Source organism: Leiobunum rupestre, chromosome 4 (genome assembly GCF_980474605.1).
Source record: "Leiobunum rupestre chromosome 4, qqLeiRupe1.1.hap1, whole genome shotgun sequence".
Classification (NCBI taxonomy): Eukaryota; Metazoa; Arthropoda; class Arachnida; order Opiliones; family Sclerosomatidae; genus Leiobunum; species Leiobunum rupestre.
The window spans coordinates 67799110-67821212 of NC_143387.1; the positions used below are offsets into that span (position 1 = coordinate 67799110).

The 22103-nt window shown below is 36.5% G+C and overlaps 1 protein-coding gene across 4 annotated transcripts in view; it reads right to left on the reverse strand.

Annotated features, from left to right (window-relative positions):
- Positions 1–3033: 3033 nt before the first annotated feature.
- The window catches only part of sli (slit guidance ligand), a 214907-nt gene continuing 195837 nt past the window's right edge, over positions 3034–22103 (reverse strand). For 2 of the 4 annotated variants that reach the window (XM_090173981.1, XM_090173980.1), the window contains exons 29-34: positions 21591–21807; positions 18422–18561; positions 15682–16515; positions 13730–13939; positions 12257–12322; positions 3034–4419 (exon numbers count right to left, since the gene is read on the reverse strand). In XM_090173981.1, the coding sequence (XP_090030107.1) occupies positions 4196–4419; positions 12257–12322; positions 13730–13939; positions 15682–16515; positions 18422–18561; positions 21591–21807 (1691 nt within the window). In that variant the 3' untranslated portion in view covers positions 3034–4195. The remainder of the gene's footprint in view (positions 4420–12256; positions 12323–13729; positions 13940–15681; positions 16516–18421; positions 18562–21590; positions 21808–22103) is intronic. The other 2 variants (XM_090173982.1, XM_090173983.1) reach the window with 2 other exon arrangements.

The window sequence follows — 22103 nt, forward strand, 5'->3', positions numbered from 1 at the left end:
GATCTCCGCCACTATTTGTAATCATGTCACTTTTTAAACCACCTATTGTATATTACTGGATTATCGATATGACGAAATCAGATTCCTCCGATCACTACCAAAGGGAGGATACTTTCCAAGGTTACTATGGGCATTTTCGACCGAAACGAGGTAGTCTATGATCCAGCGTCTGGTCGAGAAAAACGAATAAAACTAGGGGTTCTAGGTGTTGTATTAATTGCTCTATGCAGTGGCGTAGCTAGCACGAAAATATTTTGTACGGATATATTTTAGAATTAAAAATTCAGATTTTAAAGGAACACATTGACGTAATTATATCGGCCATAATCATTCTAAAAATATCCAATTCTACGTTACGAAGAATTTGGAAACCGATGACTGGAGCTGTAGCCTGTAAAGGTGTTCGTATTTAAAGATAGCGCCGCTTAAGCCATAGCAAACGACTAAGCGACATCTGCTGATGAGTTAAGGAAGGTCCGCGGATGCTTATTAATGTTCAATGCGGAACATTTGTAGTAGTCTCAGGTACAATTTATTTCGAATATATATAATACATCTATTTGCATATTTTTTACATATCATATTATATTATTGATTTACTGAACCAGGGCCAGCCTCGATCACAAGTGGCTACGCTCTAATCAAAGTTGGCCTTAGAAAGTCTTTTAGGCTGTAAAATTTGTAATTAGGCTTCAATATAAGACTATAATTCCGTTTCAATAATATGACACTTATTCCTACACTTCACGATTTGAAATGTTTCGTAAATTTTGAAATCTTTCGTAAATTTTGAAATGTTACGTAAATTTTGAAATGTTTCGTAAATTTTGAAACCTTTCGTAAATTTTGAAATGTTTCGTAAATTTTGAAATGTTACGTAAATTTTGAAATGTGTCGTAAATTTACGAACGATACGTAAATATTGAAATGTTTCGCAAGTTTTTAAATGTTTCGCAAGTTTTTAAATGTTTCGTAAATTTTGAAATGTTTCGTAAATTTTGAAATCTTTCGTAAATTTTGAAATGTTTCGTAAATTTTGAAATCTTTCGTAAATTTTGAAATGTTACGTAAATTTTGAAATGTTTCGTAAATTTTGAAATCTTTCGTAAATTTTGAAATGTTACGTAAATTTTGAAATGTTTCGTAAATTTACGAAAGATACGTAAATATTGAAATGTTTCGCAAGTTTTTAAATGTTTCGCAAGTTTTTAAATGTTTCGTAAATTTTTAAATGTTTCGTAAATTTTTAAATGTTACGTAGACATGGAAATGTTTCGGAAATTTGGAAATGTTTCACAAATTTTGAAATGTTACGTAAATTTTGAAATGTTTCGCAAATTTTGAAATGTTACGTATATTTTGAAATGTTTCGTAAATTTACGAAAGATACGTAAATATTGAAATGTTTTGCAAATTTCGAAATGTTTCGTAAATTTTAAACTGTAAAGTTGCGTAAACATGTTTTTGTGAAGGACCTTTACCCAGAATCCTATTTATAATATTGATTTTGTATTTCTTCAATATTTTGGAATTGTTTTAACAAATCGACCAAAATAAAAAGACATGGATTATTTTGAAAAAATATACTGTAGTAAAATTTTTGAGAAATCCACAAATCCATGGATCTTTTAAGAATACCGAGCAAACACAAATCTCCCTCAAATCTTCTTAAGAGATCCCAATCTCTTTGGGAGGTCCCACCAAATTTGGATGTAACTGAAATATTCTATGAATATCCAAAAACACATTTTAACTTGCGTATTTTGGACATCCAAAAATTGAAAATAAATCTTCCGGGACCGGGAGATATCCATGTGATATCCAAAATGTCCCTTGGATATCGAATAAAAGTCAAAATATCCTTTACTGATATTATCTTAATATCCATCATTATCCATCCCAATTATCTGGTTTTTTTTGTGGATTAATCCACATAGAAAAACAGATAAAAAACAGATATTTGGACATTACCTAGCAGGGATATTTCGGATATCACTTGAACATCTCTTGGTCCAGGAAGAGTGATTTTAAATTTTTGGAGATGCTTTAGATATCTTAAAATATGCACGATAAGATGTGCTTTTGGATATCCATAAAATATTCTAGTTACATAATAATTTGGTGGTGTCTACCAAAGAGATTTGACTCTCTTTGAAATATCCATGGGTTGATTTTGTGTTTTCTGAGCTACTATGCAACCAAAATAATCGATTAAAAAAACCCACAAATAAATCAGATATTAAAATCCAACAATTGTTTTTTAATGAAGTCAGAATTTTGAAAAATCCAATTCCACAAATCCAATAGAAAAAGCCCCCAACCTCTGGGCAAAAAAACCCACAAATCCACAAATTTCATAACAAAAAAATCCACAAATCTACAAAATCCAAGACAAAAATTCAAATCCATATTTTTAATTCAGTCGGATTATTCAAAAATACAGAAATCCAATAGTGAAGGTTATAAAAAAACCCCACCAAATCAAAGGTAAATGCACAAAATCTAGTGGAAAGTTTAACAGATCTTCGAAAAAAACTCGCATATCTACAGAAAAATACAAATCGGTGAACGTTTTGGAAAAGCCTCCTCAAAAATGTAGATTGTAACCGATAAGAACTTTCCCACTTACTTGATAGTTGAAGAAGAATTCCATTGACCTATCTAGATGACTACAGCGGCCGATTCTTGAATTTCTGGTCTCACCTTATTTTAAATATTTATTTAATTTTAATTAACTTTTAATTTGTTTTCATGCTGCTTAACTTCCCTATATACTTTTCAGACGAGGCTTATTGAACCGGGTTTAACCAAATATAGTTTAAAGTAAAGAATAATAATTAAAACAGTTTTTGGTGGCTAATGTAAGGCAAATAATAAACCTTTGTGTTAAAAGGAAAATTAATTGTAACATACAATATACGAAACAATGACATTTATTGTTTACATAATACGTGTATCTCTTCTACAATAAGACACTTAATTTTTCTATATATATTCTTATATATAATTTGTTTTTTTGTCGAAAATTTTAATTTATAATTTTAAAATTAATTGTGGCAAAGAAATCTTTTTTATTTCCTTAATTTCTTTAGAAAAAGATTTTAAATATCATTAAATTTAATTACGATTACAGATTTGAAAAGTGTAGAGTCGCGGAATTGAAATCTAAAAATTACTTTTTTTTATTACACCGGAATGACGTCATAGAACGAAAACTACCAACGGTACACAACCTTTTAATTTTTTTTTTGGATTATTTACAAGAACCTCATTTACGGGTTGGTCAAAAAGCGTGTAACGTCACGGGAGCGTGTCCAAATATACGCCGAATAAATGTCTACTTTTATTCTCTATAATCGACGTACGTTTCTTTTTTATACAAATCTTATTTTGTAATGAAAAACCTTAACACTAGATGGCAGTGTTCCGGTTTAGGTTCCCAGCATTAGTCGAAGCGCGCACCACAGGACCACATACAATCACGAGCACCATCTGTCGGTTGATTTTTTTCTTTCGCTGAAAATGTTTACAATAATTTCCGTTTTTGAATGGTAAAAAATCTTTGTAGTTCAATTTTAAATCACGATTTTATATAAATTTCGTTAGAGTATCAAATACTAGCTTTTATTAGTAATAATAGCCCATAGGGGGCGCACGTGTAAACCCGAAAAATCAAGTATTCAAGTGCGAATGTAAAAATAGTGAACCGAAATTTTAACAATTTAAAAAATAAAGATTTTGTTTTTGCTAAATATTAAGTAGGTTTGAATGCGTTTTTCTACGAGGGACAATGGTCCGAGACATTTGGTGGGTAGGGAGAAAATAAATAAAAAATATTTTAAAAATTAGCTTTTTATAGACGAAAACAGAAACCCCGACGTAAGCGACCAGCATAAATTAAAAATGTCATAATTGGCGCGTTTCATCGGTGATATTCAAAAGTAGCGAGGTAGATGTAAAAAATAATTAACACTCATTTTTTTGGGTGCCGTTTGTGTTTTTTTTTCCGCAATTTTTTTGTAAAATTTCGCGCACACTTTTATTTTCTTCTTTTACTTCAATTGGTTAAAAAATCCTTTTAGTTTATTTTTGGGAAAAAAATTCCCACGTTCATAATATTTAAATAATTTCTTTGCGATTAATTATAAGATTTTTTTTATTTCGCCGTGTTTTTTTTGGTTGGTTGCGGTATTTTTTAACATTTCCTCGTACATTTACACTTTCTAATGACCTCTAATTGCGTGGTGTAAGAAGTTCCGTTTTCGCACAACATGCGGACTTTGCGCTTCTTCGTCCGTTGAGGACGGCAGCACTGGTCGCCGCATGACCCGATGCATTGGGCCAACTTCATCTTCTTGGTTGATTTACAGCCGTCCTCTTCGTAATATTCTCGGTATTGTTCCTTCTGGCAGGTAGGCGCTACGGGGAACGAAAACACGTTAAAACAGTCCTGTCAGCTCTCATTTTGGAGGACATGCGAAGCCAAAGTCACCCAAAATAAAGCAACAGCTACAACCCAAGGGGGCCGACATTCGTACAAATCCCGTACACTTTCGATAAAAATGATTTTAGAAATCTGGAAATCAACTTGAAAATTCTGAAATCTGGACTAAAATCAATTCTAAAATATGTCTAAAAAACCAGAAATGAACACGAAAATCGGGGTAGGTACATTTGTTCGAATTTCAGTCGTCCAAACGGTGGAACAAATGTTCGAATTTCATTCGTCCGAACCGCCGAAATAACAAATGTTTCAATTGTTCGAATTGGACAACTTGTTTGTTTCATTCGTCCGAATCGGTAGCATCACTTGTCCGAATTCTGTCGCTAAATTAGTATTTCTTATTGCTGTTTTTTTGGCCTTGATTTTATCCTATTATGTCCATTTTTCCTTTGGCCGATATAGTAAGTGATAATTGCGTTGAATGTTGTGAATATTTTAGGGTAGGTTAGGTTATTCGCCAGTAAAGTTAACATAAATTGAACGACTAAATCACCAACAAAAGTTGTGATAAATGTTTCGGGCAAATGAAATGCGTTTTCGGACATACGATCCTGTTTTCCGGCATTCGGACAAATGATCATTCGGACATTTGTACCCAAATCCGTAAATCGTGCTCTGAAATCTCAAAATCAGTTTCTGATTTCTGAAATAACTTTGAGATTCAAAATCCCGGAGGCAAAATGTGCAAATGTCGGAACCCTCGCCATTACAAATTTACAATGGAACACACGTAAGTATAGAAATGTCATGGAAAAGTGAATTGAATCTTATAGGTAAAAATATTTACGTTAAAGCACAGAGTATACACGGCGGAAAAGTGAACTGAAAAGTGTACAACATTTTCCGTCGTAAAATATCCAACGTTCATAGTCAGATTAATAATAATAGTAGTAATCATCAACAATTTTTATATTTATCTAATAATATTATCTCGTTTGAAGTCTGACTTTATAGTTAGGGTGGCAGTGTGGTTAGCACTTTTTCTGCAAGAGGAGCCGGGTTCGATCCCAGCTTGTGGCATTCTTTTCGCGTTGAGTTTGCAAGTTATCTCCACACTTATTACAGGGGTTTTCATTTCAATATAATTTTCTGAAATTAGCTTTAGTAGTGAGTGTATGATACTGTTGGCTCGCGTGGCATGAAGGGCTTTCCACCACCTTCCTTTGACTTAAGGTGGTACCGCGGGTATTAATCTAGCTGATTACTATTAGACTGCGGTACAATTTCAAACGACATAAATCATAGATATTTTAAAGTGTGTCAAAACATTAAAATTAAACAATAGAAGTTTTAGTTTGCGGCTGCTGATTACGTGTGTTCCAGGCTTGAATCGTGGTTTCCGTTGGCGCTTGAAAACTCAAAGAGGTCGGAAAAGTGCCAACGGAAACCTAGCTTAAAAACGTAAGTTACAAGGCTTACGGAAAGTTATAGGAATTTGCCTGCTAGTAGCAAGTATGAAATACAGGGTTGCACGGGACAATGCACCCGGTATTTAATATTATAAATTTATGATTGGAAGTAGACAAGTTTTGATTATTTTCATACTTTACAGTGACTGATTATACAAATTATTTTCAATGCACCCACACCGTTACTTAAATCCCAATGATGGGGGCAAATTTTTCTCTATATGCAGAAACATGGGTGACGTCATGCATCGCATTAGTAATTTTACAAAGTTAAACCTGACTTTTCACCCGCACAATATTTTAGTATATCACTACTAATACAGGTATTTTCAAAGTCGCTCTACAGTATTTATTGTCCATATTTTAATGAGGAGAAAAGAAACAAATATTTAGGATTTAAAGCAAGTGGCGGCACTAGTGTAGTACGTCGATGTTAAGATAGATGTCGTTCTCGGCAGCTCCTCCAGTCTTAACTTAGTTGCAGGCGGGAATTTCGAATTTGGCCTGTTTACGGTTGAATTTATAAATATACCGGCGCGCGTTATAGTTTTGGAAAATACCGACTATTGCGTTATATTTTGAAGATATAATTTATTAGTTAACAAAGCTAAGATTTAAAAACTGTTGTAAAAATGTATTTTTAGTACTTCAAGTGAAGCATACCAAAAAGAATCGTTTGGTAAGTTCAGGGTAAATATAGAATGGGGAATGCCGAGATTAGCACGTTGACGTCCATAAACGGGCGATTTGATGATTGTTTAGGAGCATAATACTAAAAGTACGCTATAATGAAGCTTAAAAATAATAATATACTTTAAATATTTATTGATCACTTTGAAATTTACGCAATAGACATTTCTAAAATGGATTAATATAACACGCGTAGGAGCCTTTAGGATTTCAACAGAAAGTAGGCGAAATTCGAAATTTACAGGAAATACGTGCTAGTATCTTTCGGCCAAATGTACTAGATATTTTGCCTGTTTTATTCTGCAACTGAGTATAGTGTTTTAGCTCCGATTTGTTAAGATTTCCAAAGCTTACGAACGAGGATTTCTTGCCGGATTTCGAGATTTATTGTCTTATTTCTGGATTTCTCGCTGGATTCCGAGATGTATCGTGGATTTCTTGCTGGATTCCGAGATGTATCGTCGGATTTCTGGATTTCTTGCTGGATTCCGAGATATATCGTCGGATTTCGGGATTTCTTGCTGGATTCCGAGATTTATTGTCTTATTTCTGGATTTCTTGCTCGATTCCGAGATTTATCGTCGGATTTCTGGATTTCTTGCCGGATTTCGAGATTTATCGTCGGATTTCGTGCCGGATTTCGAGATGTATCGTCGGATTTCTGGATTTCTTGCTGGATTCCGAGATTTATCGTCGGATTTATGGATTTCTTGCTGGATTCCAAGATTTATCGTCAGGTTTCTGGATTTCTTGCTGGATTCCGATATGTATCGTCGGATTTCTGGATTTCTTGCTGGATTCCGAGATTTATCGTCGGATTTCGGGTTTCTTGCTGGATTCAGAGATTTTCATCGGATTTCTGGATTTCTTGCCGGATTTCGAGATATATTGTCTTATTTCTGGATTTATCGCTGGATTCCGAGATGTATCGTGGATTTCTTGCTGGATTCCGAGATGTATCGTCGGATTTCTGGATTTCTTGCTGGATTCCGAGATATATCGTCGGATTTCTGGATTTCTTGCTGGATTCCGAGATTTATCGTCGGATTTCGGGATTTCTTGCTGGATTCCGAGATTTATTGTCTTATTTCTGGATTTCTTGCTCGATTCCGAGATTTATCGTCGGATTTCTGGATTTCTTGCTGGATTTCGAGATTTATCGTCGGATTTCGTGCCGGATTTCGAGATGTATCGTCGGATTTCTGGATTTCTTGCTGGATTCCGAGATTTATCGTCGGATTTATGGATTTCTTGCTGGATTCCAAGATTTATCGTCAGGTTTCTGGATTTCTTGCTGGATTCCGATATGTATCGTCGGATTTCTGGATTTCTTGCTGGATTCCGAGATTTATCGTCGGATTTCGGGTTTCTTGCTGGATTCAGAGATTTTCATCGGATTTCTGGATTTCTTGCCGGATTTCGAGATATATTGTCTTATTTCTGGATTTATCGCTGGATTCCGAGATGTATCGTGGATTTCTTGCTGGATTCCGAGATGTATCGTCGGATTTCTGGATTTCTTGCTGGATTCCGAGATATATCGTCGGATTTCTGGATTTCTTGCTGGATTCCGAGATTTATCGTCGGATTTCGGGATTTCTTGCTGGATTCCGAGATTTATTGTCTTATTTCTGGATTTCTTGCTCGATTCCGAGATTTATCGTCGGATTTCTGGATTTCTTGCCGGATTTCGAGATTTATCGTCGGATTTCGTGCCGGATTTCGAGATGTATCGTCGGATTTCTGGATTTCTTGCTGGATTCCGAGATTTATCGTCGGATTTATGGATTTCTTGCTGGATTCCAAGATTTATCGTCAGGTTTCTGGATTTCTTGCTGGATTCCGATATGTATCGTCGGATTTCTGGATTTCTTGCTGGATTCCGAGATTTATCGTCGGATTTCGGGTTTCTTGCTGGATTCAGAGATTTTCATCGGATTTCTGGATTTCTTGCCGGATTTCGAGATATATTGTCTTATTTCTGGATTTATCGCTGGATTCCGAGATGTATCGTGGATTTCTTGCTGGATTCCGAGATGTATCGTCGGATTTCTGGATTTCTTGCTGGATTCCGAGATATATCGTCGGATTTCTGGATTTCTTGCTGGATTCCGAGATATATCGTCGGATTTCTGGATTTCTTGCTGGATTCCGAGATTTATCGTCGGATTTCGGGATTTCTTGCTGGATTCCGAGATATATCGTCGGATTTCTGGATTTCTTGCTGGATTCCGAGATTTATCGTCGGATTTCGGGATTTCTTGCTGGATTCCGAGATTTATCGTCGGATTTCTGGATTTCTTGCCGGATTTCGAGATTTATCGTCGGATTTCGTGCCGGATTTCGAGATTTATTGTCTTATTTCTGGATTTCTCGCTGGATTCCGAGATGTATCGTGGATTTCTTGCTGGATTCCGAGATGTATCGTCGGATTTCTGGATTTCTTGCCGGATTTCGAGATATATTGTCTTATTTCTGGATTTATCGCTGGATTCCGAGATGTATCGTGGATTTCTTGCTGGATTCCGAGATGTATCGTCGGATTTCTGGATTTCTTGCTGGATTCCGAGATATATCGTCGGATTTCTGGATTTCTTGCTGGATTCCGAGATATATCGTCGGATTTCTGGATTTCTTGCTGGATTCCGAGATTTATCGTCGGATTTCGGGATTTCTTGCTGGATTTCGGGATTTCTTGCTGGATTCCGAGATATATCGTCGGATTTCTGGATTTCTTGCTGGATTCCGAGATTTATCGTCGGATTTCGGGATTTCTTGCTGGATTCCGAGATTTATCGTCGGATTTCTGGATTTCTTGCCGGATTTCGAGATTTATCGTCGGATTTCGTGCCGGATTTCGAGATTTATTGTCTTATTTCTGGATTTCTCGCTGGATTCCGAGATGTATCGTGGATTTCTTGCTGGATTCCGAGATGTATCGTCGGATTTCTGGATTTCTTGCCGGATTTCGAGATATATTGTCTTATTTCTGGATTTATCGCTGGATTCCGAGATGTATCGTGGATTTCTTGCTGGATTCCGAGATGTATCGTCGGATTTCTGGATTTCTTGCTGGATTCCGAGATTTATCGTCGGATTTATGGATTTCTTGCTGGATTCCAAGATTTATCGTCAGGTTTCGGGATTTCTTGCTGGATTCCGAGATTTATCGTCGGATTTCGGGATTTATTGCTGGATTCCGAGATTTATTGTCTTATTTCTGGATTTCTTGCTCGATTCCGAGATTTATCTTCGGATTTCTAGATTTCTTGCCGGATTTCGAGATTTATCGTCGGGTTTCGAGATTTACCGTCGGATTTCATGCTGGATTCCGAGATGTATCGTCGGATTTCTGGATTTCTTGCTGGATTTCGAGATGTTTCGTCGGATTTCTGGACTTCTTGTTGGATTCCGAGATTTATCGTCGGATTTATGGATTTTTTGCTGGATTCCGAGATGTATCATCGGATATCTGAATTTCTTGCTGGATTACGAGATTTATCGTCGGATTTCTGGATTTCTTGCTGGATTCCGAGATTTATTGTCTTATTTCTGGATTTCTTGCTGGATTCCGAGATTTATTGTATTATTTCTGGATTTCTTGCTGGATTCCGAGATGTATCATCAGATTTCTGGATTTCTTGCTGGATTTCGAGATTTATCGTCGGATTTCGTGCTGGATTCCGAGATTTATTGTCTTATATCTGGCTTTCTTGCTGGATTCCGAGATTTATCATCAGATTTCTCGCTGGATTCCGAGATTTATCGTCGGATTTCGGGATTTCTTGCTGGATTTCGAGAGGTATCGTCGGATTTCTGGATTTCTTGCTGGATTCTGAGATTTATCGTCGGATTTCTAGATTTCTTGCCGGATTTCTAGATTTCTTGCTGGATTTCGAGATGTATCGTCGGATTTCTTGCTGGATTCCGAGATGTATCGTCGGATTTCTGGATTTCTTGCTGAATTCCGAGATGTTTCGTCGGATTTCTGGATTTCCTGCCGGATTCCGAGATGTTTCGTCGGATTTCTGGATTTCTTGCTGGATTCCGAGAGGTATCATCGGATTTCTGGATTTCTTGCTGGATTCCGAGATTTATCGTCAGATTTCTGGATTTCTCGCTGGATTCCGAGATTTATCGTCGGATTTCTCGCTGGATTCCGAGATGTATCGTCGGATTTCTGGATTTCTTGCTGAATTCCGAGATGTTTCGTCGGATTTCTGGATTTCTTGCCGGATTCCGAGATGTTTCGTCGGATTTCTGGATTTCTTGCTGGATTTCGAGAGGTATCATCGGATTTCTGGATTTCTTGCTGGATTCCGAGATTTATCGTCAGATTTCTGGATTTCTCGCTGGATTCCGAGATTTATCGTCGGATTTCTCGCTGGATTCCGAGATTTATCGTCGGATTTCTGGATTTCTCGCTGGATTCCGAGATTTATCGTCGGATTTCTGGATTTCTCGCTGGATTCCGAGATTTATCGTCCGATTTCTGGATTTCTTGCTGGATTTCGCAATTTATCGTCGGATTTCTAGATTTCTTGCCGGATTTCGAGATTTATCGTCGGATTTCTTGCTGGATTCCGAGATGTATCGTCGGAATTCTGGATTTCTTGCTGGATTCCGAGATGTTTCGTCGGATTTCTGGATTTCTTGCCGGATTCCGAGATGTTTCGTCGGATTTCTGGATTTCTTGCTGGATTCCGAGAGGTATCATCGGATTTCTGGATTTCTTGCCGGGTTTCCTGATTTTAAAAAAAAAACACTGGATTTTGAAGAAATCCAGGCTGAATTTCGGATTTCTTGGAAAGTGTACCGGATTTCTTTGAATGTCCGACCCCTCGGGGTAGTGATGATTTGTTTTGAAGATGCCCTTTTTTGGAATGACGCCAATTTTAAGTATCTTCACACTTAGCTATCAGAAATTATTTTGACTAACTGACACACTTTTGAAGTAAAGTTTGACTATTATATAGTTCTTTAAAAATTCAATCACCATTTTGTATGAAATATTTAGCGTACGTATTACTAAGCTTAGAAACTAACGCAACCAGGGGCTCTATAGCAGCGTAAGTTATATTTGTCAAATATATTTTTGAGCTTCTGAACCGTATGCTGTGGTACTCGATTGCAGCGCCTCGAAGTTTGTCCTTAATGAACTAAAGTTTGGTTTATCTGCATAAATAAGAACTTCTTGAGAGATAGCAATTAGTAACCTCAGTACCAGATTTACTTAAGGGGTCCGTAGGCAGATTTTGGTGGGGACCTATGTAACGAAAGCGTAAAAACGTAAAACTCGCGTGACCCGAAGAAAAATCCATTGGTTTCATCAGTGGCGGGGGCCTTCTGTTTGGTGGGAGCCCAGGGCCATAGGCCAATGTCTTGTAGGGCTAGCCCTTAATCCGGCACTGAATTAGTTCATTTAGATTATTGGTCATTGAACCATATTAAAATGTTAAAAAATGAAGTTGAAAATGCCAAACTTGTCTACTTTTTATCATACGCTTCTGGTAAACAATATCTACTGAAAAGATTGCAATACATAGGCACGTAGAGAGAAAAGAAGCTCAATGAAACCAAACCCAAATCGTTTACTTGTGCCAATAAATTAAAATAAAAAAATTGTACGCTTTTAAAAATTTGAAACATTTACCGTCTCTTTCTTGTTTGGACCCGACGTTTTTCAGTTTCCGTTTGAGATCAGTCTGTGAAATCACTTCTAGCGAAGTAATGTTAAATATTTCGTGTTAGATTTTTTAGTCGAAGACAGTGCTCCCTTACAAATCCAGTGAAATGCCCACAAAAAGCCAAATGAAATTCCCCCGGTTTTTTATCAGTATCGTAGGTAGAGAGCGTGTTCGCGAAATATTTAAGCCTTGGTATTGCAATACTTTTTAAAGAAGTGGAAAAATCTACGCAAACACCACACCAGTTGGTAACCAAAGAAGGATAAGAGAGAATACGTGGGTTTTATGCACGAATTTATTCATTTTTACCGTGAATATTTAACTGTATCATTATCATTTCTACCATCTAAGATAGGCGGTGCCCTTCTGCGTTTTACGTAATTAATTAAACCAATCAGGAGACAGACATTTTAACCAGCGATAGAAAATTACTAAATACCTTGAATTCTACATTATCAGCTGATAATCATAAATACAGGTATTTTCTTTTAATATTTTTATATTAAAATTTAAATAAACAAATAAATAATGAATAATTAATTAGTAAACAAGCAATAAAATGAATAATAAATAATTAATTAATAAAAAAGCAATAAAATGAATAATAAATAATTAATTAACAAGTAATAAAAGGCAATAAATAATTAATAAACAAGTAAACAAATGAATAATAAATAATTAATAAACAAGTAAAGAAATGAATAGTTAATAATAAAAAATTGGTAATTAATAAACAAAATATTAAATATTAAATAATAACTAATAAACAAGTAAAATGAATAGTAAATAATTAATAAACAAGTAAAAATGAATAATAATTAATTAATTAATAAACAAGTAATAAAATGAATACTAAATAATAAATTATTAATAAACAAGTAAAAAGTGAATAATAAATAATTAGTAAACAAGTAAAAAATGAATATTAAATAATAAATAATTAGTAAACAAGTAAAAAATGAATATTTACTAATAACTAATTAATAAACAAGTAAAAAGTTAATAGTAAATAATAAATAATGAATAAACAAGTAAAAAGTGAATATTAAATATTAAATAATAAATAAACAAGTAAAAAAATGAATATTAAATAATGAATAAACAAGTAAAAAAATGAATATTAAATATTAAATAATAAATAAACAAGTAAAAACATGAATAGTAAATATAGAATAATTAATAAACAATAGTAGTATATAAATGAGAGAACGCGCCCCATATAATTAACATGGTGTATTATTTTGTCGGTATCTGACCGGCCACCGTGCCCCATAGAATTAATAAATAATGATGAAATAATTAATAAAAAAATGAATAATTAGTAATGAAGAAATGAATATCGCGCGAGGCTCCTCCCACCCCACGACGGAGGGCGGACGAACTAATGCAGTTGGATATTCAAGGTAGAAATGAATCTGAGGCGAGTGTTTATCTCGTACCTTGGTCGCAGAACGGTCCCGTCCATCCTCCTTTGCACTCGCATTCGTAGCTGTACTTGTCGGTGCTAATGCAACGACCTTTCTTGCAATGGTTCGTCTTGCAAGGCTTGGGGTCGTCAAAGAGAGTGCAGCCCGGAGAGACGCCGGTCTGTCTCTTGGCCGTCATGATGTCCATCGGCTTGTCGTTGACGTTCATGGCCTTCATGCAACCTAAAAAAAACATTTCCAGTTAATAAATAATAGACGGATTAAGTCCGAGTTAGACAACGCGTAGGGGGAACATGACTAGCTCAACGTGTCTAATTACTGGCATTTTGCTAGTTAATTATTAAAGAACGTATTTAAGTTTTATCATAAGCATATAAAAATATCTACGAGATAAGCATCCAACTAGACCATAAATCGGATATATTTGCACAATCGCAGGCTCCGGACAGTTTCTAATGTTACGTAAAAATTACCACTCTTACTGAGATATAAGAAATATCTTATATACTGCTTTATCTAAATATAAACATTTTCTCGAAAGAAATCCATAGTATTCGAATAAACTCTTCTAGATGGCGTTATATAATTGATAGAGGAGCTTAGGTAAAAATAGGGAAAGTTGGGTGGTAGACTCGTAAGGCGGCTTGGTAAATTCGGTGTAAGAAAGTTTGGTGTATGGAATTATCTGTAAGGGAAATTCGGTGTATAGGAAAATACGGTGTGAAGAAAAAAATTATCATCAATAAAATGCATTATTTTTTAAAACATGGCTTAAAACCCTTCTGAAATATTTTAAAATATTACTTAGATCAAATGTCTCAGAAGTATTTTTCACTTATTTGGCGATACTGACTGGGATAGGTGAAAAAATAATATTTTAACATAAATATCTGTGTACACGTCTCAGATCGCTTTAGCCACAGCAATTTCGAAGTCGAGGATGATTCGTTTCTTAGCGAACTGAGCTTTAATCAGTTATTGCACTAACTTTTCTGAGATATTATATGATATACATGTGTTTAAGCCATGTGAGATTTTCCTATACACCGAATTTACGTTAAAGAGAATTCCCTACACCGAATCTACCGGCTCCCACTCGTAAGTACTCAGTAAAACCATAGTTTTATAAATATATATATTACAAGAGAAGTGTACAAGTTTCTGAGCCAGCGAATGTACATGCTTCATTTTTTATTTATAAGGTTTTTATTTATTATGAGATATCTTATCAAGAATTTATGTATTTTTGAGGAAAAAAGCCACCGAAGTGGGCTTGAAATTGCATCGGAAGACGTCAGTTTTAGGGAATCAATTATTTTTCTTGTTTATATATGTGTATTTGTTAATTTAATTTTATTTTAATATATGCAAAAGAGGGCTTACAAGTTGCCAGATAACTTAGACCTCTAACATCATTGTAAAATTTATATTAATGAAATAAAATTTATTTTGTTTTGTTTTGTTGCTGGCTGTTGAAAAAATCATCATTCTCCCGAAATAGAACTAATACATTATTAATATTAGGTGGTTTCTTTTCGCCTGCGTTCTCGGACTAAATTTTTACCCCAAAACGTTTTATTCGCCGGTTCCGGCGACGAGAACTTCTCTTACCCATAATCTATTAGCTTGTTCTGGAGTATTAGGGCTACTCTTTTTACTCCTTTTGAAGGAGGTGTAAGGGACTAAATCGGATTTTGTTGTCTGCTAGCCAGAATTTATCCGCTAAGATAGCCACATGCAGCCATTTTGGAAAAACGTTTTTACTCCGACTCAAACTATTCGCCACCACAGAATCGGAGTAAATTAAGCGTTACTCTTCTTACCCTACTCCGAAATCCCGGAACAAGCATAAAGAAACCACCTATTATATACTACTGGAAACCCCTTAATTTCTATCTTTGTTAAAATAATTTTAAACTATTGTAAAGATTTTTGTATGTAAGTTTAAGACGCAGCCCACTTACCAGAGAAGCTGGTCATATTCTTGAGATGCCATCGTTTGACGGCCACGGATCCAACGTGAGGAGGAACACCACCAATGAAGAGTGGCGTATCCACTTCCATGTAATCGATCGGACCCTCGTTAACGATGGACCTGGCCGGCCCGAAGTCCACCCTCAGGGTGAAATTATTCTTGACCAGCAACAATTCCACCGTGTGGTACTTGCCGTTGGATAGGTACTCGTAACTGAACATATTGGAAGGCGGGTAATTTCCCACGTCGAAACTGATGCGAATGCGACCCAGGAAGAGCTCGACCGCCAGATGGCGGTTATCACCGACGTAGGCCAGAACCCCGGACATTTCGTTTGTCGCCAGGGTGAAAGTGATATTGGCTACGGGTTTCGTTCGCAGCGGCTCAAACTCGAGGAAGGCCTTGTCCCGGAAACTGACGCTGGACAGACTCTCGCAGCGTTTTCCGGTGAAGCCCGGAGAACACTTGCAAATGTAGTCCGTGGATCCGGAGGGCTGGAAACAGACGCCGTGTTTGCAGTCGTGTTGCTGGCAAGGGCTGGATTGAGGGTACAGCATGGCCACCATGGGCGCCAACTCGCAGAAGGTTCCAGCGAACCCGTTGGGACATTGACAACGGTAACTGTTGGCTCCGTCCAGACACGTTCCGCCATTTTGACACATGTTCTCGACGCAGTCGTCGATGTTGACAGTGCAGTTGTCCCCGGAAAAGCCCAGAGGGCACTCGCAAACGTAATGGCTGTAGTGGTCCACGCAGTTGGCCCCATTCTTGCAAGGGTTAAATTCCTTCGAGCAGAAGTTGATTTTCTTCTCGCAGTAGGTTCCTAATAATTGATACTAAAGTTAGGTAAAGTTCCTTATTTTATCAGGATCTTTTTATGAAGAGGTCAGCTTATTCTTGTTTTTTAAATCTATTTTTGCTTGTTAGCGCCATCTATACTGGTACCCAAACAACACATAAGAAATTACATAAAATAAATTATATTTTCTTCTTAATTATTTATACTAATATTCTAATATGAAAACATAACTAATATACTAAATTAAAATGTTAAGGTTCAGTAGTAGTGGACTGATTGTATTCAGTTTACCATAGTGTATGCGCCTAAATTCATATAAGTCTCACTAGCGGTCGTTAAATGGCGCGACCAGGAGAGCAGGAAAACTACACTCGTGATGACCTCGGATCAAGGTCAACTTCAGATCTAAAGCGCAGTAGCTCCAAGCTCAAAATGTTTTCCTATTTTTTTTTCTTGCATAGATTTTGGACCATAGAGTTACTGAGCTTCAGATCCGGATAAGACAATCTAAAACTTTTAATAAATTAATTAGACGTTTCTTTTAACAATTATGGCTCTAAATTGAATTAAAATTACGTTTCCAAAAACGCTCATTTAATTTATTTTCTATTTCATTTTTCGCTGACTGATATTTCAAAATTAAAGTGTGAAAATGATTGGGTAGATGGCGATAGCTTCTACGTACATCAGCATGTAATTTATTTTAACAAAACGAAGCAAAATTGACTATACGATCACACAAATAATACATAAGTTATAAATAAAAATCTAAATTCATTCTACCCTATTATTTTATAATTATTACACATGAAATAAACTTCAAGGGGAACGGTCAAGCCTCAACCAGTTAGATATCCCTATAGCTCGTTAAAAACTAGAATTTATGGCTAAAACCGCACCAATAAATATTTAGCGGTTCATTTTTAATAAAATAAAGAAATTTCGGGCTATTGAAAAGCGCGCGTCCGCTGCGACACCTGGTGAGAAATCGGTGAGACCTTGGATAAATAATAGTAGCTCCTACCTGGACATATCACTCTAGCGTTCCGCGTGCATTTGCTAAGTGTTTGTTACGGGTTCTGCCTTGTAGAAGGCTACGTGTTACGGGAGTTTCGGAAATTCTCCGTTAACTTCACCGAAGTGGCGGTGCTGACGCAAAAGTCATTTGCTTGCCAGGTTTTTTTCCAAGTGATATATCCAGGTAGAAACTACTATTATTAATTCAAGGTGAGACACTCCTTGCTTGATTAAAATTGAAAAACAGTATAAAAGAGCGCGCTGCTAAACATGCGAAAGATTTTTTTTATTTTGCACGCGCGGCGCGTTCCAGTTATACGAGACCTAAGCCTAAATTGCTCGATTTCAAAAGTTAGAATAGTTCGCAAATCGCTCACTAAGGTCGTGCTGGCGCTGGCGATACACCTTAAGATGGCGGCGAAAATTCAAACCCAAATACTTGGAGTTATTTTGTGTTTCAACTTTTTGGGCCAAAAACAATTTTTTCAAGACGAAATAAGGTATGTGTAAGCTAGGATCAACAAACACAGCACCCCACACAAGGAGAACGCAACCCGTCAAAAGTCGTGCATTTTCTCGCGTACAGTTTTCATTGGATAGACGCTTTAGCCCCTGCTGCCGACGGAAGGGGAAAATTCGGAAATTGTCTTCCCCTTTTCAGTAAAACGTTCAGAGAAAAGGCTCGTCCAATGAAATTTGTACACAACACTGCGTTAGCGGGTTTAAAGGCTAGCTGCGTTCTCCTTGTGTTTGTTGCTCCTAGGTGTAAGTATATTGAACGTCTTGTTGATCTTTTGATGTGCAAATAAGGCGATATTTGGAAAAGCTTGGCCGTTCCCCTTTAACAGCATTAGTTCGTGTGAATCTCTATATTAAGGTGGGTGACGGACTTGTTTTTTGTGAAGGTACTTACCGGCGAAACCAGATTGGCATTTGCAGCGATATCCGACAATCAGGTCGATGCAAGTAGCGTTGTTTTCGCATTTGTTGACGATACAATCGTCGATGTCCGTCTCACAGCGGTCACCCTCGTAGCCAGCTGGACAATGACAACTGTCGAGCGACAAACACGATAGAAAAAAGACCTTTAGTTTGGGAGACACGGAAATAATGGAACCAAAAAAAGAACAAAGTAGAAAAAGGAAAAAGAATTGACGGAAAAACAAGTGGGCCGCCGATATAATCCACTGCTCCGACCCCTGACGCCCAACCGGCTATTCAGTGGAATTGCACCCAGGATAGGAAATCAGGGGCTACCCTATTTCTGAGTTCGAGATGGTTATCCTACTACTATTTAAGGGGGAAGAATACAGTAAAAGCCTCTTTTTCGTTCAAGCTGAACGTTTCTGTTTTAACAATTACAGAATTGAATTATATTTTTCTTATTATTCTGAACCTTCCTCTAGTGCTTGAAATAATGTTGATAATTCTAATATCAATAGTTAACGAGATATAAGGTCCTAACTAAAGGGTAGTTTGGGCGCTTGAAATAGCGCGAAAGTAGACAATGGCTACTGTAGTCTTCCCCCTTAAGAAACCGACAGTTACAACTACATTTTTTGAATGTTAATACTTTTATCATTATATTTCAAGTGTTGGTCATTTTGCATATGAAGGGCATTTTTTAAATATTTTGAGCCATGTTTAAGAGAATTTTTTAAATATTTGATACAATTTTCAAAATATTTTGATGCTATTTTTAAGATTATTTGAACCATATTTAAGATATTTTGAGCAAATTTTAAGATGTTTTGATACAATTTATTAAATATTTTATACAATTTTTAAGATGATTTGAACCATATGCAAGATATTTTGGGACACATTTAAGATGATTTGAGCCATACTTAAGATGATTTGAGCCATACTTAAGATGATTTGAACCATATTTAAGATTACTTGAACCCTATTTAAGATATTTGGGCCAAATTTAAGATATTTCGGACAATTTTAAGATATTTTGGACAATTTTTAAGATATTATGAGGTCATTTTTCGGATATTATGAGGTCATTTTAAGGCAATTAGACCGATTAAGCCGAAGAGGTTATCGAGGGAGAGCTGCTCTCCCTCGATAACCTCTTCGGCAAAATTGTAAAAGTGTAAATTGTACCGAATAAGGCTACGTCTGCACTCCTTCACGTTTCTCGCACAGGTTTTCGAGGGGTGGCTTAAGCTTTCGATTTTAAGAATTCAGTTTTATCATATTTTGAGAGCTATTTTAGAATATTACAAGTCAATTTTTATTATATTTGTAAAGCCATTCTTAGGAAATTTTGAGGTCATATATAAAATATTTTGAGATCATTTTTGGGTATTTTGAGGTCCGGAAAACTTCCACATTGGCTACAGCCTTTTTTAGACTTATTGCAGCAGCATCATTGCCCAAGGGCTAATAAAGGTTATACACCGTGTAAACGGGTGCTTACATCAGGAATACGACAAAAGTAACAACGAGTTTGATACAATATAAAAAGAAGAACTATAGGCTTGAAGATTTAGTACGTGGGAGGACTAGAATGAGAAACTAATGACTCTTGCTGGCAGATATATTAATGTCTTCTTTACGCCAGAGTTAAAAACAAAGAAGGAAAAACGATCAGTTGGAGTTGGTGATAAAGAGGCTTTATCGACAGGTAAACGCTAACACACCTTATCGAAAATAATAAAAAATAGAGCCCTTTCATAGATATAAAGAAAGGAAAAATAGAACCTTCGGGAACTAAGGTTGAAAATGAACCGACGAGCACGATAACGTTTTTAGTAATGACCAATTTCGGAGAATGCAATAGACCTTGCTAGAAATTCCTGGCTAAACTGGCCAAACCCTCCGCAAAGGCTACTCTTATTCTTTCTAAAAACTTTACCTTTTTTACTGTAAAGGCATTAAGTCGGTTTTTTGGATAAAGCTAAGGTAACCTAAGATAATATATTTCAAAATATTATGAAAGATAAGTACCAACAATTAATAAGATATTGTTATTTCACTGTATATAAGGGTTTGTTTAAATTTTTAACAGGTAAATGAGTAAGGTGTTACAATAATATCTACATATTTAGCTTAAACCAACAAATAATAATATTAATAATAATAATAATCAGCTAGGCTAATCACCCAAGCCATTAATTCAGGTGGCCGGGTTACAATGCGTAGGAGGGTGGTGGCAAGCCCTTCATGCCACATGAGCCAACAGCTCCCTACACTAACTATTACCGTTAACCTCTACAAGTTTTTATGAGATCTTAAATTAAAGTTAATTCGAATTCAGCGAGCTTCTCGATTGGAATTTTTGTAACAAAACGCTTCCCCACTTCTGACAAGGGACCTCCAAAAATTGCTGTAGGGCACTATCTATAGTTGGTTACCATGGTAACTATGGAACTAATTTTTTTGGAAATCCGGCAGGAAGTGGGTAAAAGCTATGGACTACGTGCAAGGCAGGGATTTCGAATCTTTAGGTGAACTCAACAGTGAGTGAAGTTAAGCGCTATGGTGGCGGTTTTCGACTACTTGCTTTCACTCAGGAGCAACAAACACAGCACCCCACACAAGGAGAGCACAACCCGTCAAAAGTCACGCGTTTTCTTGCGTACATTTTTCATTGGTTACACGATTTAGCGCCTGCTGCCATCGGAATGGGAAAATTCGAGTATTGTCTTCCCCCCTGCCCGTAAAACGTCCAGCGTAAAGATTCGTCCAATGAAATCTGTACACAACACTGCGTTAGCGTGTTTAAAGGCTAGCTGCGTGCTTCTTGTGTTTGTTGCTCCTAGCTTCCACAAACGAAACTTCGTGATAAATATTTACATAATTTTGGTGGATCTTTTACCATTTATAATTAATTTAATAATCCAACGAATAAATAACCTCATGTTACAAAAATGTAAAGTGTATCTCTCTGGTTCAATTTACAGAAAGTTTTTATAATTTCACTAGCAGGATCTCTATTATACCTGTAGGTATCACGCGACATATCAGTAGATATATTTCACCCATCATCCGCAAGAGGGCATTCCCAATCGCTGGTTCAAACTCAAAATGTGGAAAGCACCCCCAGAGGTAAATAATAAAACTATGTTTACCTGAAGCGGCCGGCTTCCATGACTTTGCAAGTGCCTCCATTTTGACAAGGATTTCCGAAGCAGGCGTCGATGACGTTTTCACACTTCCGTCCGTGATATCCGGGCGTACAAGTGCATTCGTACTCGCGCAGAGGTCTAGTTTTGCAGGTGGCGCCATTTTGACACGGAAACGTGAAACAGGCGTCGCATTTGGACAAGACATCCGGACCAGGCTTACCTGAGAAAAGTTGGTCAAATAAATCAGACAAAACATAAATCCAGAAGGTTAAGAGATTAAAGTGGAATCGAAAGTAGCAATATTATAGACATAAATATGACTCGTCCTATACGCCACGTCAGTATTCGTGGTGGATGATGGTATTTAAGATGTGCAAAAGCCGGTAAGAGGAACTGATATAGCATTTCGCGTTTCCGTTAGTCAATCTATCCGCTAGGGCAGACAATACTACTGAAGTAGTGTACTCTTTCAACGCTACAATTTCCACTAATAGTCTTTTTCACCAAAATCCAAAT